This window comes from Caloenas nicobarica, chromosome Z (assembly GCF_036013445.1).
Source record: "Caloenas nicobarica isolate bCalNic1 chromosome Z, bCalNic1.hap1, whole genome shotgun sequence".
NCBI classification, from domain to species: Eukaryota; Metazoa; Chordata; class Aves; order Columbiformes; family Columbidae; genus Caloenas; species Caloenas nicobarica.
The window spans coordinates 16,764,002-16,785,205 of record NC_088284.1 but is presented as its reverse complement, the minus strand read 5'-3'; the positions used below and the strand labels follow the sequence as shown (position 1 = coordinate 16,785,205).

Genomic DNA, 21,204 nt, shown 5'->3' with positions numbered 1-21,204 from the left:
TGATCATGTGTTTCAAAAACCTGCTAAAAGGCTAAATAAAATTACAGTGTTTTAGGGATGTATTCTTAAAGCTGTTAAGCAGACAGGAATTATGTAGCTTTTAAAATTCAAATAATGGAAAACCTCATGTATTTAAAATTGGTATTGTGTTTGTAGATACGTAAGTTAAATGTATTGTATTACACATACAGAGGACTTTTGAAGAGCAAATGTTCTTTTTCTAGAATTAAACTGAGCATTTCTGAAAACAAAAACCTGACTTAAAACCAAAGAACTCCCCCATTTCATCAGCTTCAGTACAGCTGGCGTTTTAGTGTCATAGCTTCTTAGCAAACAGTACAAATCCGTATCTGTAGAGGGAGTTGAAATAATCCTAAATACTGAAGTCGTTGGTGTGATGACTTGAGTAGTATCTTGGCACACTGAGGTCAAGAAGACAAAACTTGTTGGCAAAGATTTTGAAGACTCTGTAGACACTACACATTGAAGTATTGTAAAATAGAGTTCCTTTGCAGACCATCTGCTAACAAGATGGCCCAACCTAGAAATGTAGGTATGTATTACTGACAAGCTCACTCATCTCTAAATGTGAGCACATCCAAGCCAGGGCCAGCACCAGCTCTGTGGATCTGCAGTTGCGTATCAGACATTTGCTAGTGTTTAGAGCAGAAGTCTTGATTTGGTAGCTATTTCGTGTTAGCATCTGAGTGCAGTTGCCCATGGATTTCGGGAGTATTTCTAGACCAAGGTGTACAGGGGTGTTAAACACTGCAGTTGTGACAATAGTCTTCTGATACTCTACTAAGGTATTGAGTGCTCTAGAAGCAAGCTGCAAAATGGTTGATACTCTGTTTACCTGGCCACGTGAGGGTCTGTGTACTGTATTCAGTATTTAATGAGTATTCTATGCTGCATAAGCTTGGACAGTGAGCTTCTAGTACCTGGCTGATGGAGAATTTACCTATTCCAATGGCCAGAACACAGAAAACATGAGGTGGCGAGAGGAATTGGTTTGCCAAACCAGCAGTGGCTTTCTTAGCCTCGTTTGTTATAGTGAAAAATTTGTTCTTCGGCTAGTGTAGTTCTGCCTGCTTGGTGCATTGAATGCCATGAGGCAAGCCAGGTAATTATGCACTGTGTATCTGGTGGATACCAAGCTGTGGGTGACTGGTCTCTGGAGCAGTCGTGCCATTAAATATATAGTTTTGAGAAACTTGAAGTTAGAGAATGGTCTACAGAGTGCAGTATTTCAGGAGACACTCTTCTTAGTGTTGTATCCCGTATGTCTGTTGGTGTCTCTCATCTCACAGGAGAAGGTAAATGAATCAAGCCCTGGGAATTGTGTAGGCCAGGCACTTCAGATGTCCACTCTTGCCTCCCTAGCGTCTGCCAGTCTGTCTCTCTTTGCCTAGTTCCTCATCCTTGTTGCATATAATAAGTTCTTATCAATAGTCACTGTTGAATGATATAACCATTTAATTGTGCAGACCCTTGTGTTGGGTTGGCCACACAGAATATAGCATTCTTTAACAGGAAAACATGGATTTTTGTGTAAATAAGATGACCTCAGTATGTTCTGTCCTAGTTCATGTCTCTTGTATTCCCAGTACTGAGAAATACAGAATTTGCCATTATTTCCCAATCAGTCTTCTTTGAGCAGAGGTTGATGACATTAAAAATCCTCAAGAAACAGATCTGAAGTAAACATACTCAGGTTGTATATTGGTAGCCTAAATTATTGTATACATTGACCAGGTAAGTTCCATGTTAAAGCTGCAAACCATCACCATATTTTGCTCCTCATTGGTACTACTTTTATTTTTATCTGAAGCAGGGGAGTTAGAGGTTTGTATTTGTGGACGACGATGCAGTCATTGCTTAGGCTGAAATGAATACACTTCATGCTAGACACAGAATGGAAGGTGCACAGCCATGAATTCTGGTAGGGGTGAGAAGTTGGGTGTCCCGTTAAACTTTATCTCTTGGATTAATTTCTGATTTATTAATGAGTAGTCTCTCCATAAATCCTTTATGCCCTTCTGTGCCGTGGATGAGTATCCAGATTTATCTTACTAGCTTTTCCCTTTGCTCTTGCTGAATGGTAAGGAATTACAAGGTAAAAGCTTCTGTAAGATGTGCTTGTCTCTGTCATGTCACGTTAATCAAGGTATCTTTATAAAGACTTCAGCTTCTCTTCACTTTTGTTGGACTATATTTCGTATGTTATCTTCATAAAAGTGGTTATGTGTCAGTTTGAGATGGCAGAATTAGAATACTAGGGTTCTTTAGCTGGTTGGAGAATATTGTGGAAGATGAATATTGTAGGATGTACTTATTAGTGTTGTAATTGCCTAGAAATAAGTATTTTATTTTTTGTCAGTTGGGAAAATGTCTGTTGCTGTTGATCCACTCCTAATTCTTACACTTTTTGAAGGATGGAGAGTTAGTCAAATTCATTTTTTCAAAGGAGGATCTCATCTCACTCAGGCTGCGGGGTCCCATTTTGTAGAGAGGAATTGACAAATCATGCTAATTCTAAACTGTAGGATGTAATCATTTTTACAAAGCCCATTTGGAGCTTTAAAATCTAAAAATATGTGAAATTCTAGCCTGTTTGAAAATATGGGTTAGACAAGTCTTGCTGTGAAAATTGATTTTGGTTTGTTGCCTGTTGACTTTCTTTTTTAGGTATTTCCAAACCACAGTCTTGTGCTTAAATGTTTCAGTTTCCTTTCTCTGTCTGAGTAACAAGACATGAACACTATAAAGCTGTTGGGAGCCAGAAGCATTGATGACGATTGAATTTGACCTTACTCAGGTTCTTTAACCTGTCTTTTTCCCTCCCACGAGGCTTAATGATAGCTCTCCCAAAACTTCATCTCAGCAAGAGTTCCATCAGCTGTGCTCCTTTGACACAGAAATATTGCAGTTAATAGAGCGGAAGGTACAGCTTCCTGGCAGTAGTTCAGTGTTACTGCAATTCCTGGCCATCTTGCTATCTCAATTAGATGGTTATTGTGTGAAAGCAATGGCAGCGAAGTAGCTTGTGCTGACTTCTGTAGCAGCGTGGAGAGTGCAACAGAAACAGATCAACATCATTTACTATAGATAACACCCACAAATCTTGATTACCTGGGAAAAAATAGTAAGGTATAAACACCTAGACAGATGGACATATGGAAATCAGCCTGAAAGGGGTAGTGAACTACTTTGTCAGATGGCAATGTGTGGAGACCTCTACCATGCTTAAATTATCTTCTGTCACAGTAGTTTTGTGACCATGAAATAAGCATGAGAAATCTAAAAAAGGTCCTCTGGCCTGGCAACACGTAAATGAGTGTCCTGAACACCCTGGGGGATGATTTCCATGCTGATCTAGTGAAGGTATTTGTAATGCCTTAATGTTGCGATTGATCTGTTTCAGTATTTCCATGCGTTATAAAGATTATGTAGACTGGCTCTTTGGGTGAAATCCTAGTTCTGCTGAAAATAAAGATTTCAGTCCTTCACATTCATCATGTTGAGATTATTTTTACTCTCAGTGTCTCAAGGCAAACATCGGATGAATGCTTTGTGTATATGTTCTTGTGATTTCTCTCTCACAAATGGTGCTTGCTCTACTACAATTCCTGTTGTCTTTGTAGGACTCATAAACAAATGTTGAGCCAAAGCTTGAGGAAATATGCAGTCTTGAAGCCATAGAGATTGCAACGGCTTGAAATACTGTAACAGGGCAGCACTTGTAGTCCGGGGAGGCAATGACACCTAACTGGCTTTAGAGTGTTTCTGCCTGCTAGTACGTAAAAGTAATAAATACACAGAATTCAGAAATCACTTTTATGAGAATTTTGTTGGAAAACATTTGTTCTTTATGATTGTCTCTTAAGACTGTAATTTGATATAAAGCTCTTAGGTGATCACTCTTTAAATTACAGCTTTCCAAATTTATGTCTATGTCTTAGTGTACTACAAAGCATTATCTTGTGATGTGACACTAATTTACCAGTGGTTTCTTATTAGTATAGGTGCCTGGGACATCATCTTAGCTGAGCCTGTGGTTTTCCAGTGTATTCCGGATCAGTGACCATCTAAACAATGGAAACACTTGATACAGATTCGAAACTTAGTTCTTCTATGCTTTGAGATATCTTTACTTTTGAACCTGTTGAGGCCTAAACTAATTACCAAGAGCTGATGTCTCTTCTAGTCCAGAAGTTATAGTTTAAAAGGTGCTTAGCGAGGGAGTGAGTGTGGTGTAGGGATACCCAGTGAGGCTGAGACCAGATCTGGAAAGGAACTCACGTGAGTAAATATATATGCACACAGAAATTAAACATGCTTGTGTTTTAACAATGTACCCTTTGTATTTGAGACAGTCCTGCACTCAAGAAAAATCTTGGGCTTCCCCATGTGTGTGGTTATAGTCTTAGTAGCAAGAAAGTGAAACAATGAACAAAGGGGCAAAGTATTCTGTGTTATTTAAAGTAAACCCAAAAATCGGGGTACTCAATCCACCTTTTTTTTTTTTTTTAAGACACCATGTTAGGTCGAAATAGTATTTAAAAGCCCTAATTAGGTGTAAGCCTTCTGTAATAAAAATTTGCAAGAGCATGCTTTCTAGTTCAGGGATTCAAGCTGTTCTACTTGTGAGGCTTTTTAGATGTGTTCAGTCTTAAGGGTAAGGTGCAATGGGTGTGCAAGCATTGCACTATGAAAAATCCACTTTTAGATGTAATTTTGATAATAAGTTTCTTTTCCCCATTCTGTTGCAAGTATTTTAGTTTTTATTTTTTCTGAGGCCAGGCCTTGTGAGATCCACCAAAATTAGTATTGTTTTCAGGACAGGGAGGTTGGAGGGGAGAGAAGGATAGAGGGAGCTGTGATTTTATTCCACCTGGGCCTTACAGCATGGAGTGTTGGGCGCTGTTGTATCTACACAGCCCCCCAGTAGTGGTATGAATGTCATCTGCTCCGTTCTGCAAAGTAGTGGAACTGTGTTTGAATACTGTATTGATTTTCTGGAACTGCATCACAAATATGCTTCTGGCAACATGCTGCATTCTGACATCCTTCTCTGGTGGCAAGTAGTGCTGGATGCAGTCATCATGGAAAAAATCAGTCTCGGGAGACACTGTTTAAACATGCAGTTGGTCTTGCTGGATTGCCAGATACAAGGATAAATTGACATTTCCAGTATCTAGTGTTTTGTTGTTTTTTTGTGGTGTGTGGTGTTTTGTTGTGGTTTTTTTTTTTTAATTTATTTTTTTAGCCACGGATATCAAGTTAGCTAACTTAAGCAGTCCACATCACTTGTTTTGACTAATGGCTTTTACCTGAATAAAGAGGGAGAAACTTGAAATACATAGTTCCTTTCAGGTTTTTTTCTTCCTCCAAGTACATATAAATGATTCACAGGCACTATTTTGTCCATCTTTGTAGCTGTGTTCTTTGTCAACATTTTGGTCGTTAAGTTTTTGCTGAGCTTGCCACCAAAAAATGGGAACAACAGAAGATGGGGGCTGCTTTTTCCTGTTGTCTGCTGCAACACAAACATTTGTGCAGTGAGCTACATCAGTACTGTAACCCAGCTGACCACATGGCTGTACAAATATAGGAGCTGGCATAAGGGAAGTGTTATTACAGGTGGGATAGGTATACTTTTTGCTACAGCAGTATGGTGGGAAGTGTTCAAAAAGATGCAAACTCTGAGATATACCTGTGCAAGTTTGCTCCTCAGTTTTGAAGCTCAAGTTTGGAGAGGTTTAAAGTCTGTGCAGGTTGAGTCTTAGCTTGTTGAGAAAGGACATTTTTTCCCCCTTTCAACAGTGTCTTTCATAGTAAAAAAAGTAATAGGTAACATTGCTGGGGCTTAGAATTCAGGTTTTAAAAATGCTTTTAAATGACTTATTCTGTAAATAGTATATTATAGTCTTGAATCCATAGGTCATCTTGAAGCTATTCTTTTAACAGGACGTATAATGAGATCTTCCTTGAGTTTTGAAAACTGAAGAATGAGCTTTAAGTGGTCAACACTTTATAGTGAAGTGTTGGGAAAATAAATTATCTTTGACATGTCTTCTCACAATTCTTGCTTCGTGTGCCTGTTCATTTCCATCAGTCTGTTAGCCCTGGCTTGTCTGCACAAAAATCTTAAAGGATGTACTGTGTGATATTGGAGGAACTAGTGTTTTCTTCAACACAGGAATTACTATGGAGTGTGCAGTCATGTCAGGGCTTCTTAGGTTCTGAAGTGTTTTCCATGCCAGCAAAAATAAGTGTATGGAATAATACATGCTTTATAGGTCTGTTATTGCATGCAGTAACAGAACTCTAAGCAGCAATTTGGCCAGTTGACTTTGAAACTGCAGCACCTGTGCTTTTACACTAGCTGTATTTTTCAGTGACTACAGTGTATTTTTTCAGTATGTGACTGAAAGAGTCAACCTGCAGTTAGACGGGAACAATTTCTCTTGGATTAACTTACTTTCAGCTTCTGGATACTGATTTCCAAGTGCTTTTTCAACATTTGAGTATATGTCCCTCACATGTCAATATTTGTTCTTTTACAAAACACAGAACATTTCCTGTGTCTGCTTTAGCAAGCCTACTACCCAGGCATCCAGAGCTCTCTGCAGCTAGATACCAGTAGGAAATGGGTTCCTCACAGGAAATTATTGGCAGTGCTTGGGAATAGGCGGTGTCTTGCTGACTGGAGTCCTAGGTAGGCTTGGTTCTTCAGAAGCATTGCACAGCTCTGATACCACCATGTCTGGCTATGCACAATGGTAAAGCTCCCAGGATCTTTGAGAGGTTTTCCAGAAGAAGACACAGGTGCTGAAGCATGGTTATGATCTATTTTGATGGGATTTCTGTGAACCATGAGCACTAAACTTTAGATTCCCTAAGTTAACTCACACATGAATGCAAATCCTGCGCATGTCTCTTAGCAGTTCTTAATGGGGCACTCAAAAACTGAGATAATTTTTACTGATAATTATGGATTGGGTGACCTTAAATGTGAGATACATTGTTTTAAAAAATCCTCCCTTTTTGTCCGCATTAATTATGAATTTTTAAAATCAAATTGGAACAAAAGCTAGAATAGTTCTACTGCTGGGATACATTGAAGGGCACTATGGGGGCGTTTCTTATAATATCAATTACTTTTATCATTAGCAGGATTTGAGAATTAATATTATTGTGGAACAAAGTTCTTAGACAAAGGGAAAAAATCTGCTGTTTCCCCAGTTGTTCTTACAAAGAACAATTTTACTTAGCATGAAAATACATTTAGAGGGTCCTCTTCTGCTCCTTAGTAACGTCCATAATTCCTAGATTTAAAGAATACGGCTGCTTTCGAGTGCTCGAAGATGAACATGGTAATCCTTAAATCACTTGCACTAACTTTACAGAGAGGAACCAAGTCTAGATCTTGTAAAGGTTACCTTCTGTTCTACCTTCTTACTGGTCTTGTTGTCTTGCTGCTTCTGCGGCTGGCTATTGTTTTTGTGAAACTCAAGTCTTTGCTGATTCAGAGGACTTTGTTGTCACTTAAAGCAGCAATGTGTAGAATGTTGCATATGTTCCTGGAATCATTTGGAAAAGAATAGTTTGACACCCTGGCGGGAGGATTCTGTCAAGGAAGAATATTAACTGTCAACACCATGTTCAAGTTCAAAGTGCTTTTACAAAATCCAGCCATCCAAACAGTTCTGCAACTTGGAAAATGCTATTCATGTAGCGAGAACTTAGAACAGAGGTTTGATTTGATGTCCTATTTGGCTCTGGAGAAATCCTAATGAGTCTATTTAGACCCTAAAAGTTGCTGGCTTGATGGTCCTGCAACTTGCATGTGATGATACTTTTCTGAAGTCCCTCAGGAAGAATATGGCAGGAATTTACCCAGTGATTAAGATACAGACTTTTGTTTTCACCCTGTACAAGTCCTGCTGGATTCCTCATTGTAGAGGAGAAATATTGTGAGAGGTAGAATGATGGTTTCAGACTGTGGGTAAGTTAACTGATTTTTGGAAAACCAGTTCATTGAATATTGCCTCATATGAAAACCAGTTTTGCAGCAAAGTTTGTGACTGTGTGCTGGTATTAAGAACTTGATGATAACGCACAGTTTGTGATTAGCATTGATCATGAATTTCATCTTCAACATTTGAAAAATGCAGCTAGTATTCTTCTATGGGAAGCTTATTTTGAACATGAAATATCCCTCACCAGAATGACACAATAGCAGTTAACCTTCTTTGTTGAAACGTGACAGTCATGGTGACCTGCGTATGCCACTTGACGCCTTAATGAAGGCTGTTAGGAAAAAAAAAAGAAAAAGAAAAAAGGCAAGGATTCTTGTTTATAAATTAATATGCTTGCATTCTAGAGTTTTAGGAAATTAGTGGTTGTGACCAAACTTCACACAGAGCTGATTAAGTAATGATTAAAACTGACACTTTAACTGGCAGATCTGAAATTTCACTCTAAATCGTCTTGTCTTATATGTATGCTGTTCATCTTCCTAAGAACTGTTCCCCTTCATTTGCAAGCAAACACTGAGATTTTTTTCCAATGAAGTATAGTATCGGTACTTCCTACTCATGGTATTCTATTTACTAGGTTAAGCAGTTTAGTATCCTAGTATGCATTCTGTTTCTAAACACAAAACCTGTTAGAGTGGGAAAGGGCAGTTTCAGCTACATGAACTTGTATTTGATGCTTCAGTTAAGTCTCTTTTGGAAGGAAATGTGAGCACCCAAGTGCTCCATTTTGGGAAGACTGTACCACGTTTAGCCTATATGTCACCTTTTATATCAGGGCAACACTGAAGTGTGGCAGATGCTCTCTGTTAACCCCCAGCCCCACTAAGGAAAGGAAATAGGAGGAAAAGGGAGAGAGACTTACAAGTTGGAAAGTTAGTTACTAATAATACTAATAATTAGAGAAAATAATGCCAAATATACAAAACCAATATTGAATTTCCCTGCTTGCAGGGTGCCAAGGCTGCAGACACCAAGAAGTCCTGGACTGGACTCTGCAGTAGATGGGAACTGGATTCAGGGATGCATAGATTGGAATCAGGATGAGGACTACAGGCAGGGGAACAGACAGGGTCCTCTTCAGGTGCTGGCCATGGACGAAGAGAGCAAGATCCTCGTGATCTCCCAGCTTTATACTGCATATCACATGGATGGCATGGAATACCTTGTTGGTCAGTTTGGGTCACATGTTCTGTCCGCCCCTCCTGCAAGTACACCCCTCTCACTTATGGCACAGAAAAAAATTTATCAGAGACCTTGACTGCTGTAGCAATAAAAGATAAACATGGGCCTTTTCTGCATACCATTCCTACCGTTAGCTAAGTAAAACTCTAATAATCGGCCGTTATCAGCTCCAGAGCGAACAATGTCTGAAAAACATGCAGCCAACTTCAGAAAAATGCAGTTACTTAAAAGAAGTGAGCTGAAAGGAAAATTCGCTTAAAGAGAATTGGTCTTGTTTTAACCAAAACCAGGACAATGAGTAAAATGCTTTTAAATACAGCTTGCTTTAAAACTGACTTTGCAATGCAAGCATTCCATAAGTAACTGGTAAACTTGCTTGTTTCTGGCCACTGCTTAGTTAATGGATACAGAAACACTAGGGCTTGGCTTCTTACGTTTAATATCCGTTATGATATTCATGCAAAGGAATGGATGAGGGAGGCTTGTCTAGTTCTTGGTTCATACATAGGTTGTGAATGCATTGAACCAGTTCATTCATGTACTATGTCAGGAAGATTGTTCCTGTTCACAAAAAAAAAAAAGGGTCATACTGAAATAACTAACTGGGTCTTAACAAGCACTGTTTCCAGGTCTTTGATTAGATGCTTCCTAGCTGTAGTAGCATGTATTTATTGCTGGAATATTTTTGTTGCGGTATGAAATACAGGCGTTTGACGTAGGCAATTCCAATTCCATGTGAAATAGGTAAGAAAATTCCAGTTTTCTCTGTCATGCAGGCATTTGAGCCAACACTTCTACACAAACCGTATGGTGTGCATTTTGTTGCTCAGCTTGTTAAAATGCTGAGCAGTTTCCTGACATCTGATTTTTTTTCCTGCAATTACACTTCCAATAAGTAAAGTAGCTTCCATCTGGGTAAAGCCCTAATACCTGCCTGCTGTTTTGAGGTTAGAACTACAGTCATTGTAGGTGCCTTTCTGAAGTGTAAGCTATATTTTGAAGTATGCTTTGCAAACTGGTTCATCATCTAGTTCCAGTACAATTAACACATAATACTTCATCATTACCAGCCTTTACCAGTGCAATCAAAACCAAGTGCATGAACCGTCTGTGAAGAAATGTTTCTTTGCCTTATTCGAATAGCAATACCCAAGAGCAGTACTGATGCAGCGATAGTGTTTCCAGCATGGTCGTCTTCCCTATGAGCTGCTGCTCATCAGTGAGACAGCCTAGTCCAGGTGTGGCCGCTCCTCTCCAGCTGTGGGGGCCCATCCCCATGGCACAGCGCTTGGTACAGTCCCTTGGCTGATTTTTACTGTGCAGACCTGTGTACCTGTTCCCACATTGGCCTCTCTAGCAGGTCACGCAGGGTGCCCTTTGCTCTGCGCATAGTGTGTGGTCATACTGGTATATTTAAAAATGGATTGTGCTTGTTGTGAATCTCACTGTTACAGTGGGAAGTTCCTGACAGTAGCATGTCATTGGTGGAAACAGGGTTTGGAGCTGTTGTAGGAATGCCTTCAGTGATCCGATGATCTATTCTGGGAGCCAGTCAGGAGTGGTGTTTGGGTGTCCTGCCTTAGCAGGAGTCTCAGAACGTGTTTGTTCTGTGTGTGGTATGAACAATAAGGGAGATTGAGATCCGCCATTTCCAGTTGCAGCTCAGTACGAATGGAACCACTGCTTCCAAAATTCAATAGTATTTACTGGGCTGTAAGTTATCAGAAGGGAGGGACTTGCTGGCATGGTTATGGCATGCTCAAAGTGAGTTAAAGAGGCTTTATAGTTCCTGCAGTGCTCAGTGGGATGATTCAAATTGATTTGTTACTTATGAATATAAAATTAATTTGTTTACCTTTTGAGGAGTCTAATTTAGTTCCTTGATACAAATGAAATAATCCAATTTTTATCTTGTGATGTGGACCAGTGATTCTTTTTGAAACTTAGCATGCAGCTGTAGCACTCTGGATGGGATTATAAATTGTTTGAAGATCAGCTGATGGTGATAGTGATGAAATGCATTTTTATTCAGCCTGGTTCATTCTGCTCACTCTGTAAGTTGTGATACTTCCAGTGGTGCTGGTGGAAGCATGACTTCGGTTGTAAAGTGTCTGCAGTCAATATGCACGTTGTGCTAATGATTTATTTTAGGGTTTCTGTTTCTAAGGGTTAAGTGTAAAAGCTCTCAAAACTGTTAACTGACAACTTCTTAATGTTAAATAAGGGATTTGTGGGTTTTAAACTGGAAATAAAAGGAATGACAAGTGCCAGGTCCAGTAAAATAAAAAGTTTTTTCACATGTGGAAGACATGTCGAAATTAGTAACTTGGAGATACAGAAAAAGGTGAGGTGGACTTGGCTGATGGGGTGAGAAGTGGTAAGGAGGTGCGATCATTTCCATATGAAGACCTTCAAGGAAGCAAAATGGAAATTTAAGGCAAATAAGTAGTGTAACGTAAGAAAACTCAAAAGAAGCATTACAAGGAGGTGTCACTAAAGGTTGTGATGCCAAGAGAGAAACCTTTATTTCATTACAGAAATATGTTCAAGACAAATTCCAAGTGTCTCATGATAAACAAGGAAGATATGTATTCCTTGGTTCTTCTGTTGTGAACAAGTTGCTGAGACATCTAGTCTTTAGAATAGCAAAATTATGACTTGTATTATTTGAGTGTTTGTTGTCTCTTAAAGTTGACTGGAAGAACAGCAGTTAAACTTGACATCTAAAAATACTAATTTTTAATGACTATGACTGTTTACCATATTATTGCTGATTATGTCAGTGGAAACATATGATGAATTGATTCCATGATTTTGTCTTCCTTCTGTTCCTTTTTAGGTTCCAAAATTCTCTGTCACTATTGTCAAATGCCCCAGCATTTATCTATTGCCTCATACCTGTGAAATACAGCCATCAGAGCAGAAATTCCTGTCATAGGCAATGATGAGACTTGATGGAGCGCACAAGATCACACTGAATGTCAAATTAGAAAATACTGTGTTTACGTTGTTTATTGAACTCTACCATTTTTTATGGAACTTAAGCTAATGCAGAATTGGCACTCTGTTTTCAGTGCTCTGCATGTCCTCGTGCCAGCCCTCTGTTCTTGGTTCCTTCTTGCTGCAGCAGCTGTTCACACTGACACTTGTCAGTGCTGCTGAAGGATTTCATTACAGCAACTAAATTCATCTGACCAGACTTCAGAACAGAGGGTGTTGATTGTTGGACAGTCTTGTGCTTTCATGTTGGAACAAAGCAAGGAGCTTCAGTCTGTAAGTTGTCTGAATGTGGTGCTCTGGGTGGTGCTTCTACCAGTGCTTAGGACCCTTATATCCCACGAAACACTATGATTAACATCAAAGAGTCCTTGTGCGCTTGAAGGGTGCCATTTTTCCCCGTCTGTGCCTCAGCAGAAGCACCAAAGTGGCCCCATCTGATGTGGCTTAATTCTCACCTTGTTCAGTCAGCATCAATCAGTCTAATTAGTTATTTGTGAGTGGTATTAACAGCTCTTCTCACAAACTGAAAATTGTTTTGCAAAAGAAACTACTGAACTTTAGATCTTAAAGAGTCCATGAACTAATTTGAGGGTGTCTGTGAAACATGACAAGGAAAACATGCTGGATGGGACTAGGCTTGCATTCTGGACATTGCAGTGGATTGAAAATCGTGTCCCGTGTGGAGCCTTACTCCTCATTCTCTTCCTCCATGCCTCTGGAAAGGAGAGTGCTGCTGGGCCTGCTTGTAGAGCAGAGCACGGTGTCCTGGCTCACCAGCAGCATCTCTGGATCCCAAAGTGACTTTGTGCTCTCATCCTCTCTGCTTCTGTATTTGGAGCGCTGTGCTTGTTCTGCAGGTATAGGGGTTTTCTTTCCTCTTCTTCTTCTTCTTCTTTTTTTTTTTTTTTTTTAATTTTTTAAAAATTTTATTTTACTTTTTTTTTTTTTTACCTCCCCTTAAAACTGTAGGTCTTGTAAGGTTCCGAAGACTATAAATACTGTCCCTAAGGGCCATGTCTAGAAAATGTCTGTTTAAACTCATGAAAACTGGTGGTGCAGAGGGCAGGAAACTGTAAGTTTCTTGTATGACTGTGTGTTGAAGTGCTGGGCTAAGTGACAGTAGAAGTTCAAGCTGAACAGTTAGGCGTCTTTATGTTCTCCCTTAAAATATTTGCATGAGTTCTGTAAGAGTAATCTGACTGACACATAGCTCCACTGATGGAAGGTTTTAGATGGAGGTTGCAAAGGAAAGATTATCTCTATGCAGAGATTACTAAGGAACTAAGGGAAGTAAAAAGAAAACCTGGTTATCAGTTGCTTTTGGACTTCTCTAAACTTTTTTATCGAAGAAGTATGAATTACGTTACAGGGTGTTTCAAAAATATGGACTCAATTTCAAAGGGATGGTGATTTCAAATTGATTCCATCTTTTTGAAACACCCTGTATTTCTTCCTTTACTACATTGTGCTGTGGAAGCATTATTCCTCCAATTTCTATTTGTGTTGCATGTGTGGCAAAGTTTATTATCTATGCTGTAGAATGGAAGGAAATCAGTATTTTTAGATTATTGCCTGCCTGTTTCTTACTCCAGTTGCAGCTTAGCTTAGTTTACTGTGCGCAAGGGCTGTTGCAGGAGTGCTAACGTCTAGACTACTTTCAGAAATGTCTGGTAAGCCTGTCATTCCAAGGTTCTTTGTCCATTAGGTTGTTTTTCTGCTTGCTTCTGGTTAACACTTTTAGTGACTTGATGTGGGAAGTAGCTATACACCTAAAACTTAATTATCCAGCCGTAAAGATAGAACTCTTCTCTTGACTTCCTCGACAATAATTTTTGGACAGAGCAAAATCTAGGAATAAAATACAACTTTGGATCAATTTTTGCTATCATGATTACTTAGTATTTTCACTATAGGTAAATATCTATTCTAAGATTAAACCTGTCATAGTTTAGTTGCTTCTAAGTCATTAAAACCTGATGATTAGTTCTCTCAAATCTTTTAATGTAAAAAGAAAATTTAAGGTAGATGTTAATTCAGAGATACCTTTGTCTGCTTACTTGATGATTTAGAGGAATAATCACTTAGGTACCTAGGAAAATTCTGAAGATGCCTATATCCCTGGAATAACTTAATAAACTGAAGTGAAAAGAGTGACAATAAAGCTGAATACTTGTCCTTGGTAATACGTTTTTTTTAATCTCATCTGACTCCTGAAGGTCTAGCTTAATTCATGGTATGAAAATGAGCTTTTGAAGGTTGGGTGAGAGGGCAAAAAAGGAAAACCTTAGAGAGATGGACCTTCATGCAGCTGTTGGAAGAACTTTCATAGTGATGAATTCTTGGTGTGAATGTTTCCTGTAGAACTTTGGCTGGTTGCCTACCTGCAGAACTTGAGCAGCACTTGGCAGCTAGGAGCACTGGAGAACAGGCATGTCTTAAAAACCACAGAATTATCAAAGTGAAAGCAAATCCACTATTTATCTATTTTTTCCTTTTTTTTTTTTTCAGCAGGTTACCATTACACTGTACATATCCCCTATAGATATCTTTTTTACTCTTTAGTGCAAGCAGCTCCATGTTTACTGACATTATACCAACATTTTAAGGTGGGGTTTTTTTTCCTTGCTCTAGAATACAAGCCTTACTTTAAAGTAGTATCTATTTTATTCTGTATATAGGAGTTTGCATCTTAACCAGCAAATGTAGTGCAGTGTGTTCTGCTTTGATCAGGACTTTGAGGACATGTTGACTCTGCTTGTTAGAGCTCAGCAGGAACGCTGTCACTGTCTTGGGAGCCCCAGAGAACAGCAGTGCCAGACTGCAAGTTGTTCCGTGCAGTTAGGAGGCAGACTTCTAGCAAAGGTTCAGGATGGTGAGGACAAGCAACTGGTGAGATACTACCTAGAAAGCAGGATGAAATGCCTGAGCTAGTGGTGTTACTGTGACTCACATCTAAATAAGCCTAATTTTACTGCAGAATCTTGTGCACTGTGTCATGTTCTTTCTCTGAAGAATGTGTGTATGTTTTCATGTTTCAGTTTTCACTTTCTCCAGTGTGTGAGAAAGCAAAATGTGAGTTTTTGCTGTTGATCTGGACATTGAATGTATCTAATAAGACCCATCTGATTTCACTGTATCATGGATGAATATGATCCATTACTTGTTGGAAGGAAAATGAGTGGACACTGTCATCCAGATATTCACCGTATTCTGAGAAATACTTATGCAAGTAGAGAATTCGCTTAAGTCTTCTCTACTGATATCTCAAATTTACTCTTGAAATTAAGGAAAATACGAATTTAAAACATCTGTCATGCAGTGGAGTTAACACTGACCTACCAAAATAATTTATTCCATCAACCTCATGAATTTAAGTTAATATGTTAGAGCCATCCCCACCTGATGTTAGGCATCTGAAGATGGGCTGAAACAACAGACAATTTTTGGCTTCTAAGTGATTTTGCATTTTTTGTGCCTTGTAATATTGTGAGGGCCAAAGAAGGTTCCTAGGGGTTGTTCTTAATGCAAGATATTGGTGGCAGGATCTGTTTGCTTGCTGTCCTCGAAGTATGCTAAGTGATAGTGACCAGCTTTATTATTAACACACTTTGTAGTATCTTTGAGGTGGATATATTTGAGTTTGTAGGTAAAAACACTGATCAGAGCAAGTCAAAATGAATGTGATGTTAAGTCTGTGAAGGCAAGCAGGACAAAGAAGAGTACAGGAGACAAATATTTAGGGTTCAGCTGTTTAAGGGACCCTTGTTCTTGATGTTTTGTAGGGTTCCACAGTTAGTGAGATGTCTGAACAGAAGTGCCAGTGAAATAGATTGGAAATGTGTATTTTTTAAGAGGAGGAGTGCCAAGGAAGAGTTGGTCAGCTCAAATGAATGACTTGCAAGGAGGCAAGAAGATAGGTCTGAGAGACAGATCAAAGCTAGGTCACTTGGGTCCTGGTCAAAGACTCGCTCCATTCTCCTGTGCCTGGGCCCACCAGCACAGGCAGGGTCCTGTCCTGCCACCACCGTTGTCCCAACAATAAACTCATTATGCCTGGCTCTTCTTGTCCTCTATGGAGAGCAGGAACGTGGGCGCTGATTTGTCCCGTGCTTTGCAACTCTGCCAGCTTCCATGCTGTTGATGTTATTAAATTTGTGAAACGGTAACTTCTGTGCTGTGCTACAGTTAATTTTAAATCTGTGCTGTGGAAGAAGCTCTTTGCTATTATAAAGTTTACCAATAACTACTATCCTTCACTGGTCTCTTATGAATGGGAAGCTCAGACAGAAGAGGAGTGAGTTTAAGTGAACTTTCTTATTGGTAATCGTAGTTATGTTTTCTTGGATTTTTTTGTTTTGTTTAATAGCAAGAGCCTTATTTCCCAAGGTATGGTAGTCCTAGCTCTTGCAATTTTATATGATGACTATACATTTTAAGTGCTGTCTGCATTTGTCTTACAGTGCCTGCTTGTAGAATACCCCTCTGCCTGCCTTCTCTCCATTACTCTTCTGGAAGGTCTTATGTATGGGCTTTCTGAGCATTTAGTTGAGATTGGCATATATAGAGTGGTTTATTTTTTCCTGAATGGGCTATTTTATAGGATTATGTGCACATAAAAATACCATCAACATCAGTGAATGTGCCAAAATATTACCAGAAGCAATTGATTTCAGAAATGTTTTCCATCCTACATTTTGAAGTTGCCTGCTTTCCTGACTTGCCTCCTGTATTGTGCAGGAACTTTTATTCATTGATACAAATAATCATAGTAGACAGTTTTTCTACTAATGAACATTCATAACCACTGACTTCATTAGAGTTCTCTCTACACATAGGTGTCAAATTTAGACTGGCTTGTACAAAACTATGTTATTTGCTGCTAGCTGTATACATATGTGTTTTGCTTATACTTCATAGCCCATAGTAAAATGTTGAGTTCTTTTTTTTTTTTTTTAAAGCTTAGAGGTTTAAGGTATGCTGATATAGTGCAACTGTTTCCCCTCCTGCCTGAATAGCTCTTACATTTCAACTAGTCTTTGTGGGGACATTGACATTTCAAAGATAATAGATTTCTAAGAATTTTATGGAAATATAGAGCCAGGTAGAAAAGAGTGGTTACTGGGAGGGTAAGAGCTCAGTTCTTAATAGTCACAGAGGAATCTCTTGGATGAGATGTTCTGCTCAAAAATGCAGGAAGGTTTCAAGTGGAATTTTCTTTTTGTTAGACACTGGAAGTCCAACTGTGAGTTAGAATTTTGTTTTAGACCAATTTTTATTAATTCTGCTATTTGTAAAAATATTTTTTTAAGAAAAAAGAAAAACCTGGTAAAGAAGAACAAGAGGGGTTGCCATCATCACCAATAGCTCCTTATTGAATGAACAGAGTGTGGGACTGCATGATAGGCTGTCTCTTTAGGATGATACAAGATGATGCAGGTGTAAAATTGGATGAAGTTTTCTGCCACATTTCCACTGGAATGGGCACTCTTGGTATTTCTGTTAGGTTTAATTGTCTGCCTTCACTATAAGTAATACCAGTGCTCTGGAGTCTTTTCCTGTAGGCTGTTTTCTAGGGATTTTTGTATGAACCCATCACAGAATCCTTTCCAGTAGTAAACAGCTTTTACAGCTTGGACAGCATCTTTGAGTATGTTGTGATTTCACATTCACTGGACTAAAGCTACTAAGCCAATTCGAAATCTAAAACGACCTATGACTCAGTTTAACATGTGTCACCGTTATGCAGTGGGGGAAGTGGAGGGAAGTCCGGCAATGCTTTTGCTTATTTATATACCTTTTAATGTTAGAAGCTGTTTCATCAGTTCAATGGGGGGTTTGCCATTGTCTTCTAAAGTTATTTGACATCTAAGGAACTTTAAAAATCTAATGTTTGCATGATTCTAAAGTGTTTTCAAACTCTGATCTGTGATTTCATAGGACTGGAATAACTTCAAACCATGATCTATAGTTCTACCATCTTTGAAGCCTCTTTGAAGCACATTTAAGACTAGAGCTATTGAGCAAAGAACATGGATGAAGAATCATAGGTGCTGTAGTGTGGGCAAAGGTGGAAGGGAAGGGGCAGATTTTATGGGCTGGGGTTTGAACCTTTCCTTCTGAAAAACAGGCAATACTGGGCATCAAAATGTCTATTGTAGATTTATAAAAATAAAAGCACAGGCTACAACTTACCCTTGGAAAAGCAAAGTGTTGGAGCTGGCCAAGCTTATTAAGTGAGCAGGCATGGCAGCTTCTTGTGGCATATCAGCAAGGCCTTGTCTCCTGATCCCCCATGACAAAACACTAATTTCACAGAAATGCAAATGTGAGCAGATCACTAAATGATTTTGTTCTGACTTCCTGTTATTTCCATGAAGTACTGTGCGGTATCTGATTTCAAGCTCAAACACTTTATTGGTCAAAACATCAGATCCCTGAAAATCTAACGTACGGTACATACTGGTATTTCTGCATTGGTAAATGTGTTTTTTACTTAACCTTATAGGTTTAATGAAAGGTACTAGATCACTTCTCACTTCAAATCCTGAAAAATTGCTGGTATTATTTGTGATGGTATGCTAATGCAGAAGTGGTAATAGATCTAATACTAAACACTGATCATTAAATGGGAACAAAACAGTTTAGAGAAAAGCTTGAAGGCACTGCTCTGTGCAGTATTGTGTAGCTATAGAACGTATTTGATAACATAAGCTATTGGACTTTATAGGTATATAGGCTCATATATGTATTAACTTCTATGGAAATACAGTTACCAAGTTTTTTAGGAACAACTTCCTAAGCTTTTGCTGACTTTGAATAAACCTGACTCAAGCCGAAAACATAACCGCAAAAGCAGGTCTAAGAATGTAAGTGTAAAACTAGATAAACCACTGTTCGTATGGGAGAGATTTCAATCTGGTTGCTTGATTGTAACTTCCACTTTTTATAATATCTCAAAACTTGTTTTGAGACATTAAAGTTATTATTATATGTATGTAATATAGAAAGAAAAATCTTAATATGTCATTTCACAAATATGTTTTATTGAAGTACTTTATCATTTTAATATTTATTTCTAGATGACAGTTGTCAGTCACTTTCTGTCTGGAAAAATATTTTATTTCAGAACAGTTGCTATACAACAACAAGCCAATGTTATGCAATACTGTCCCACAAGCTACTGCATACAGTGTTTATCTGACTTCAGAGCATTTTTAAGAATAAGGAAAAATCTGTGTTTTTCTGTTGCTTTGAATTGTGTTTGCAGAGCTTGTTGACTCCTGAGAAACCATTGGCTGTGTTTTGATACCATAGTCAACAAATTAGTTTTGACTAAAGCTGCACTTTGAATCACTCCCCTCATTTCTTTTCAGGGATCTCTCCTCAAGCTGCTTAGAGTAACAAAAGATTGCTACAGCTTTAAAAACAAGCAGGGAAGGTATTTTTTTTGAGACTGTAGCAGGGCATCGGGAGAAAGCTGTAGTCTTGGTGTGCTGTCATTTTGAAAAAAGCAAAAAGGTCTTTGTCCTATCCTAAATCTGAGGATAATTAGCAAATGCCTGAGAGATCATGCAGGAGATTCATATTGTCTGATACGGTGAGAACTTACCTTGGGTGACAGAACTCTGTAAGAGGCTCAGAACTCACCATGTCCAGAGTTACCACCCACAAAAACATGCGCGTGATGCCTGCTGAGAGAGTTTGCAGTTCATTGGAGTTTTTAAGATCTACATCAGGGAAATATAAATTGCTGAAATGATTGAGATAAATGTTCATTCTCATGGATTTTTCATTACTTGATAGATACTTCGCAGTTATCAAAGCTGAGCTGAATAGGAGGGCCACATCACACTGAACCTCCTTATTTATCCTCTTTTGTCCTACTAGTTGGGGAAAATAGCTCTACTTAGAGATTTAAAACTTCTAGTGTGTTTGAATGCTTTGGGGATCCAAGAGGCTTTTATATCAAGGTTTACGTCTGTTTTTTGTGTTTGTGGCAGTGAGGGAATGTCATACTCAACCAAACCATTTTGATTAAGGAAATTTTAAGGAAATTTAATTTAGTGTATTTCCAATGAAGATGAAGACAAACACAGAAAACACACCTCATCTTTCCTGTGGACATCTCTCCAACTCCATCCTGGTCTCCCATCCGCTCACCACAGGTGGCACTCAGAAGATAATGGCCAGAGCTTGTGGTGGCTGTCTGCTCCTACTTGGGCAGCTCTTCGCTCCAGCTCTTGCTCAGGTGTCATCTCCTGTGTCTCTTCTGTTCCTTCAGTCCCAATCCTGGTCTGCTCTTGTGTCTGCCCGGGGCAGTCCCTGGCCTCGTCTCACACAGTGCAGCACCCTCTCTACCAAAACCTTGCCAATTTAGACCAGTATGCTGGGGGAAGGGAGAGGGTGTATAATTTTTTTTTTAATCATCATTAACAGACCATAAAGGGAGGCAAGTAGGATGCCAACTAATGTTGTAGAAGTTCATACCTTCTTTTCAGTGGTCTTATTGTTTTCACAGTAACTAAGGCAACAGAATCACAGCCTTGAGAAGTTGAAAATAACTTTGGAGTCATGGTAAACAACAGTGTGAGAAAAGAAATAAGAGGAAGGAGGTCTTCAGCACTAGTATTGGCATGATCTGAAAGTACCAGACATGTTAAAGAATAGATACTTTTTTTTAAAAAAAGGAAACATTAATTATAGATTAGCAAGGAAAGTTCTTTCCAACCTTCTGTACTAACTTAAGCTTCTTTTGTGAAAGCTTCAATTAATCTAAGACATGGGAAAATGAAATCTTAGGTTCTTATAATTCAGTAGTTTGCATTTTTTTGAAAAAGATGTGTTAAGATGTCAAAATGGAAAGTGTGGTTGAAAACACTGTTTATTCAACTATTAGGACACATGCTTTTCTCCTAAGCCCAGCCTAGGACTGATCACTTATCAATTAATGGATTTCTGTATCAATGATGAAAAAATC

The 21,204-nt window shown here is 38.8% G+C and overlaps 1 protein-coding gene across 3 annotated transcripts in view; it reads left to right on the top strand.

The window, feature by feature from the left end:
- HOMER1 (homer scaffold protein 1) overlaps positions 1 to 21,204 on the top strand; it is a 93,616-nt gene that overhangs the window by 2,237 nt on the left and 70,175 nt on the right. The window contains exon 1 of one of the 3 annotated variants that reach the window (XM_065657249.1): positions 10,947 to 10,991. The exons of 1 other annotated variant lie outside the window; for it this stretch is intronic. In XM_065657249.1, the coding sequence (XP_065513321.1) occupies positions 10,972 to 10,991 (20 nt within the window). In that variant the 5' untranslated portion in view covers positions 10,947 to 10,971. Of the gene's footprint in view, positions 1 to 10,946; positions 10,992 to 21,204 lie in introns of those variants that run through there. One more of the 3 variants, XM_065657246.1, reaches the window with a different exon arrangement.